At 47.9% G+C, this 7,256-nt stretch overlaps 1 protein-coding gene across 1 annotated transcript; it reads right to left on the bottom strand.

Annotated features, from left to right (window-relative positions):
* Nucleotides 1-184: 184 nt before the first annotated feature.
* On the bottom strand, nucleotides 185-7,055 carry LOC117966205 (nuclear receptor subfamily 2 group F member 6-like). The gene is made up of 4 exons (XM_059013941.1): nucleotides 4,862-7,055; nucleotides 3,863-3,957; nucleotides 2,780-3,310; nucleotides 185-2,247 (listed from the first exon to the last, which is right to left on the bottom strand). Exons 1-4 carry the CDS (start codon nucleotides 5,125-5,127, stop codon nucleotides 1,973-1,975), a joined length of 1,167 nt encoding a protein of 388 aa, XP_058869924.1. The 5' UTR covers nucleotides 5,128-7,055; the 3' UTR covers nucleotides 185-1,972.
* Between the last annotated feature and the right edge of the window lie 201 nt (nucleotides 7,056-7,256).

Here is a 7,256-nt window from a genome sequence, read left to right as displayed (position 1 = left end):
ACCCGACTGGCTAAGCTATTGATTGAGGCTGTATCTTAGGAAGCACTTGTGCATGATTCTTTCTTTCAGCTCTCTTCGTAATGATCTACTGCCATCTGTAATTTATATTCTTGGCTGGGTTTTATATCTATAGTAGTTATATACCTTCAAAATGATGTGTTCGTCACCGGAGTAAAATCACACATTCTTCCATGTAAAATATTTTTTATTGCTTTCAGTCGTACATTATTAGTTGTCACTTTTGCACACAATGTGATTGGTGAATTCCTCACCACACCCCTTCACTTAACACCAGTACTGAGCAAATTGTAGTGCAGTAAACCATGGTAAAATCAAAGTGTAGTAAAATATGGGGAAAGTACAGGATGATAGCAGAGCAGTGCAGTAAACCATGGTAAAAGACGATGGGAATCTGTGATAGATGCATGAGCAACTGCAACATTCCTGTGCAAATTTCATGGGTAAAGCTACAGTCTAGTTTTAAAGAGGGAGTCATTTCAGTAGACGCTAAGGGGGTGCTTTGGTGTCCTTCAATCTAAATATCTTTACCTAAAATAATGACATAATAAGTTTTATTTGGGGGGGGGGGGGGGGTCTGCATTTGACCTGTAACCCTGAAATCTGAGTCACAATTTACATAAAAGAATAAACCCAAGAACAAGCATTAAATCGAATGAATAGTTTCACACAATCATAGTATTAAACACGTGAAATGGTCGCATTGTGATCTGTTGATTTAAACTCTTGAGCTCATTCCTCTGATCGCTTCAAAGGGATTTAAAAATTAAAATAAAATAAAAAAGTCAGTCTGACATTCCAAGTATTTCTTCTCTTCTTGTGTGGCCTGCAGGGAGTCTTCTCCTGAGTCTCAGCCTCTGTTTCGGCTCTCTCTCTCTCTCGGAAAGCACAGGGGACAATTAGTCCATCCGCCCTTTACTTTCTACTAAAGCTGTCCAACCGTTATTTGAATCAAGCAGCCAAGCAACAGCTAATCAAATTCTCTGTCCTGAATATGCGAAGACCTTCGGGTCCACAGAGCTGTGTGCAGATCAGTGAGGGTGTGTGTTAGTGAGGGGGAGTTCACAGGGCCCAGTGTAGTGTGCAGTGCAGTATTTGAAGGCATTGCAAACCAGAGGGATACAGATTTTAAAAAGGCCAGCTCTAGCACAATTTGTTGGATTATTTGAAACGAACAGGGAAGTGCATTAACTGAATTATTGGATCAGAAACAATTCCCAGTTAGTCTAAATCCAAGCAGTGTTCTTTTAATCTTGGCAAAGCAACGGCACCAATCCTGACATTCCGGACAGCGTTCCTACTTCTAAACCCCAGTCCAACCTGTGTGACCCTGTGGGTTTGGACAATAGCAGATCCGGTGTTTTGTACCAGTTTCGTATCAGCAGTTCTTTTGCGGTCGACAATGCCCCAAACCACTGTCCCTGATCCTCAAGGATCACAGTCCTGAAAATCCCCAGAGTTTCCCTCTGTGTTGCCCTTTGGCTCCAGCTGTATTAAAGTCTGTTCAGGGAGCTGCGTGAGCCTGTTTTATGACATCATCAACATCACTTCAGAATGCAGGGATATTAACTACTCTTTAGCACTACTGCGAATTCACTTTGCACTTTTAAATACAAGCATGCACTCAAGGAGCTGATTCTAACAACATGTATTTAAAGGCGATTAGATATATACACCATACGGAGGGGGGGGGGTAGGCTTCAGAAAGTACAATTAGGGAATGTAGCAGACAAATAGTTTTACTGTCAGTATTGTGCTCTTTCTGTCTGATACAGCTTAGAGTTCACCGAAGGCTAAAGTGGGGAAGATGCAATTAACACAAAACCAAGGAATTGCATTTATAATACACACGCCCCTCCGCTCTAAACTAAAAGCAGCGTAGTTACTGCACCGGTGTGCTGAAGTGTATCTATATTGATGTTGCCCTGGGGCAGCTCCTCCCACCCCCCTCAGGTTACTGCCCCGGGACGTAGGGCCAGCTGATGGAGCTGCCGGACAGCTGCATGTCTCGAATCAGGGTCTCGATGGGCGTCTTGCCCACCAGCCTCATGAAGAAGAGCTGTGAGATGAGGGATGCGGGCACCGCTCGGAGCGCGGGCAGTCTGAGCAGCAGCCGGCCGAAGCGCTGGGGCTGCCCCGGGTACTGAGCCCTCACGTACTCCGTCAGAGCGACCTGGGCCTTCTCCTGCAGGCTCTCCACGTGAACCGGGTCTGTGAGCCCGCAGGCGTCTGAGACACGGGGAGAGAGAGGGTTACAACACAGCCAAACAGGGCTTTGTGTAAGAATCGGCATAAAACTCACTCAGACACATTATATATATATATATATATATATATATATATATATATATATATATATATATATATATATATATTAGTAATGCAAACATTCACTGCCTGTTATAACCTCACAGGGAAACGAAAAAAAAAACATTGCATTGTTGCAGCTTTGGACCACTAGGTGTCACTGCGTCACCTTCTCAAAGGATTGGCAAGAAAAACAACTGTATGAAATGAGGTGCAAGGAGCTGCTCTCCTGTCTGTCATCATCATCGTCATTATTTTCAGCCCCTCCCATTACATGACGTAGTTTCGAGATTGTCTCTTCTAAACTACGTCTCCCTGGCAAAGGAACGTGTGAAGCAGCAGGCACAGACTAGACCGCGAAAGCTTAAGAAATGAGGAAAGAAATATTCCGAAGCTATCTTCTTTAATGGCTGTTTCTAATAAGTTATCTGTGACGATGAAAGCACCACCTCACCTGGGGAGAAGAGCGCGATGGCTTTGAGGCAGCTGTACTCAGCCGAGTCAACCTGCAGGCGGCTCAGCTTCTCCACCTGGTCCTGGAACACCCGCACCTGGTCCATGAAGGACACGACGCGCTCCGCGGACATGGGGGAGGAGTGAAAGCCGGCCGCGGCCAGCAGGGGGGCCATGTGCAGGGGCAGGGAGGACTGGGCGGCGTTGAGGATGAACAGCTCGCTCCAGCTGAGCCTCAGCAGTGCCACCTGCTCCGACACGGGCAGCTCCGGGAAGAAGGGGATGCTGCGCGCCCACTCGATGGTGCTGAAGAGCAGCCGTGCCGCCAGCTCGCAGATGCTGTCGATGCCCATCACGCTGCCCCCCTGCTGCGGGTTGTACTGGGAGCCGTAGCGCCCGCTGGGGTAGGGCTCAGCCCGCAGGAGCTGGGAGATGAGCTCTGAGACCGGCTGTCCATTCAAGAAGTCCCCCCCTGGGGTGGATGTGGGGCTGATTCCCAAGTGGGACGGAGGGATGCGACCCCTCTGCACGGCTGTGGAATGCAGAACACCACAGAGGGTTAACACATTAGAGGCACGCCATACCAAACCGTCTTTATGTAGCTTTTTTTAAATCAGGTTCTTTAAATGACCAAGAGATTTGGAACGAACCTTGGCAAATGAGCGGGACGCAGTAAAAGTTTTAACTCATTAAATTAACCGTTATACTAAAGTAATGGGAATTTTGAAAGAGAAACTAAAAACTGTGATTCAGAGAAACAGGCATGAGTTCAAACAGTACGCAAGGTCTCTCTGTCTTTTATTTGCGTAACAAACAGGCTCTGGTATTTGGCAGAGCTCTCGCTCCAGCCGGTTAGGGTTGACCTTCAGGTAAGATAAGCCAGCCCGGTCACGTGTGAACAGCAAGGCTCCTGCTGTCCATAAACAACACCTGTTTCTGGGCTCAGTCAGTGTCACAACAAGGCCCTCTCCAGGGACAGCCTGAGCAGAACATACAGGGGCGATAAACAAAACATCTGAGAAAAATGAATCAACCCAAAGCAGTGAACCAGTCTGGGCACAGAACCATACTTTGGATTCAGTACCTTCCTTGCGCATCCCAACCCGAAAGCATTTCTTGAGCCGGCAGTACTGGCACTGGTTCCGGTGGTGTTGGTCTATCTGGCAGTCCCGGTTTGATCTGGGGGTGGAGACAGAAACAAATTCAGCGTCGACATAGCAAAGCTGCACTGAAGAAGCAGCTGAGGGGAGGGGGGGGGGGGCAGCTGTTTTTATCATTGCATGACGTGCTGCCTTGCAGGTAAAGCCTACTTCTGTCCTTGCTTGCAGACTGCACCGTTCCTCCTGTTACAGCAGCATGCCTCTGTCGTTTATTCGCTTGCTTATGGGTGCTTCCTCATGGTAGCCCAGCACAGAGGACACGTCTTACTGCCTGTACCAATAACTGTCTGATTCTGATCTTATCAGGTCTTGGAGGCTAAGCAGGCTGGGGTCTGGCCAGTAATACAGTGTATACAACACAGGCACAGGACAACTTATACTGTTAAGATATCAGCTGATGCCAGACTTCTTTGATTCTAGGCAGCTTTTAGATTTCGCAAAATTATCTTCAACAGCAGCGCGGCAGTGACACAGTGGTGGCAATGCTGCTGTACTAAGGGGGCAGCTACAGGAATGCTGGGGTTTGTTCAGTAATACATTCGGATTCCCCCACTTTTCTATAAGCAACTCGAACATGTTCTTATTAATAAAGATCTCTCAGTCGTATCTGAGCGAAACATTAAATAGAACATCAAATGCTGGCATGATATAATAGGAGGCGAAACCAAAAGCAAGGCAAACGTTTGACCTAATGCCCTTCAACGGTTAAGGAAACCAGTAACGCAGATGTCTATCTAGGCTTGCGGTTAAATCACATCTCAGTCTGGTTTACCGTCCTGGGGGAGCATAAACTACCCTTCTAAAAAGACTTCCATTTTATTTTTTGCATTGCCTGCTTTTGCTGTCACACACTCCCTCCTTGTGACCACCACCCTGGGCTCCTCCAAGCCTGTGCGTGGCTATGCCTTTGCCATGCTGCTTACCTGCAGGTGTAGCTGAGGTTGCGCCGGATGCTCCTCTTGAAGAAGCTCTTGCAGCCCTCGCAGGTGAAGACGCCGTAGTGCTTACCGCTTGACTTGTCCCCGCAGACCCCGCAGTCCACCACACAGCCCCTGTCATCCACCACAGGCTCCGCATCGCTGCCCCCAGCCTGGGGGGACCCCTCCTCATCCTCCCGCAGGTAGCCCTTCTCTCCCAGGCCGTTGGTCTCTCCGTTCGGGTCGCCCCATCCCCCGCTCACCATTGCCATACCGCTCCGAGTCCAAACTGGAGGGGGGGGGGGGGGGGTGGTGGTCTCTGCTGGCTGCTCCTTTTTTAGTTTTCTTTTAGTTGTCCAGACTAGGGGTTTACAGCACCAAATGAAGTCCCAATTGACCCAAGCTAGTGTCTAATCCCGTAGTGCAAAATGTAGGATTCTCTAACTGTGCTTGTGTTCCAAATCCCTAGGTGCTCTTAGTGCACCATAGTTAAGAGTCCTCTAACCTCCCCCAAGCTTACCGCTGGTGCCTAAGTGCACATGTGCTGCTCAGATCAGGAAGAGATCACTCTGGATAAACAAAGCTTGCAGTCTTTAAATACCAACCACACCAGGAACCAAGACACACACACACACACACACACACACACACACACACACACCAGCTAAAAACTATATTTAAGGGGTAAGACAGAGCAGATTCCCTAAAGCCAAAGCTTTTTCAGTCCTCCTGCACACAAGCAAACCACCACCTAAGCCAACTTACTTATTTTGCAGTCAGTTAGCTGGCCTCCTTTGCAGCTCACTGCCCCTACCCTCTGCTCTTCAAGCACAACAGGTTCACAGTGTAAGGAACAGGCATAAACTGCTTTTCACAGGAAACAATAAATTCAACTGAACTGCACAGCCCCAGCAAAGTTCCTCGCAACTGAACGAAAGCAAGACAGGGTTCAGCGGGGTTAAGCCAAACCTCTGACGAACGAGTCAAACCAGTTCCTTCTGCGAGAAGGGGAAAGAAGTATCTTGAAATCTGACAGAAGCCAGTATCGCTTTACTACGCCCCTTTCTCACTCGACAGGAAAGGCTGTTTTCCACAAAACAGGAAAAAAAAAAAGTTAAAACTTTTTTTTTTTTTCACCCAGGAAGTTTTTCCCTTCAGAAAAAGGACAAAAATTCTGTCTCCATTTTTCCACTGTTGTTTGTTGTCGAAAAATCCTACGTGTACCCAAACTTCCTCTACCCTTTTTCAGTTTTCTTTTTGTCTTCCAGGTCACTTCCGAGAACCACAGTAACTGAAGTCTGCCTTCGTTTAGTCCCCAACAAGCACAGCTCTCTCCAGAAGATTGTAAAAAAAAAAAAAAAAAACAGCTTATCAGGGCCTCAGAAATCCAGCGAAACAGCTATCTGTGTGTGTGTCCAAACAGGAGCAAAGTTCAAGGAACTCCTTTCTGTGTTCTAGGGCTTGTTTGTAATAAAACAAGGCCTAACGCTGCGGCAGCCACTCCAGCTCATTCCACACACAGCAGGAGAGTCTTCTGTTCCTTCCCTGCAAAAAAAAAACAGAAAAAACAAGACAAACCCTGTCTTGGTTTCTCAATTAGAAAGGCGAAAGCTCACTGTTTATCGAATGTGTCCTTGTGTGACACCCTCCCTCTCTCCCTCTCTCTCTCTCTCTCTTTTCTGGTCCCTGTTAATCAGACAGAAGCAGCCACTGTAGTGCCGGCCGTCCAGTGTTGTGTTGTGAGTCAGCCAGTGGCCAGAGAATGCTAGAGAGATTAGTTTTTTTTTTTTTTTTTTGCTTTGGGAGAATAAATTAAATGAACTGAAAAGAAGAACAGGCCAGCCAGATAACCTCTTTCCCTCTCCCTCTCCCTCTCTCTCTCTCTCTCGCTCTCTCTCTCGCTCTCTGTTTGTGTGTGTGCGTGTGTGTGAGTGAGTGAGTCTCTGTGCTCAGGGATTTGACACTGCTATTCAAGCCCTGTGGTTGCCATGGCGCTCTCTTCCTTATATGGACGTTGGAGTCAAAGAGCAGTGAGTGGGCTGCTGAGCTGCACACACACAAAAGGAATGCGGTGGCCTGCATCTTTTGCTTCTGTCCCAGGCCCTGACCCCCGGGCCTGCTTGCCTGCCCGGCACATTGTCTGTGTTAACCCCTACACTGCTGGGCCTCTGGGTGCAGATACTCAACCCCGCTGCCCTGCTCTGAGTCCTGGCTGTGCTCCAGTGTCTGGGCTTGGCCTGGGTGTGTGTGTGTGTGTTATGTCTCTCTCTCTAATCCATGTTCCTGAATTGCAGGGTCTCTTCGAATAAGAACTAACGTTGCAGCAGATTTAGAGATTTGTGTTCGTAATGTAATTAGGAAAGTGCTCCTGAGGATACACCTCAGCCTCAGGGCAGCCCGG

The sequence above is a fragment of the Acipenser ruthenus genome, chromosome 47, assembly GCF_902713425.1.
Source record: "Acipenser ruthenus chromosome 47, fAciRut3.2 maternal haplotype, whole genome shotgun sequence".
Classification (NCBI taxonomy): domain Eukaryota; kingdom Metazoa; phylum Chordata; class Actinopteri; order Acipenseriformes; family Acipenseridae; genus Acipenser; species Acipenser ruthenus.
The sequence above is the reverse complement of the archived record's forward strand: the minus strand, read 5'-3'. Positions and strand labels throughout refer to the sequence as shown.

What these genes read in the sequence shown, in the direction of transcription:
- LOC117966205 (XM_059013941.1), bottom strand. Translation starts at nt 5,127, where the DNA reads ATGGCAATGGTGAGCGGGGGATGGGGCGACCCGAACGGAGAGACCAAC. An exon ending in AACCTCAGCTACACCTGCAG is followed by an intron (nt 3,958 to 4,861) that starts GTAAGCAGCATG and finishes CTCCACCCCCAG; the next exon opens with ATCAAACCGGGACTGCCAGA. An exon ending in CATCGCGCTCTTCTCCCCAG is followed by an intron (nt 2,248 to 2,779) that starts GTGAGGTGGTGC and finishes CCCGTGTCTCAG; the next exon opens with ACGCCTGCGGGCTCACAGAC.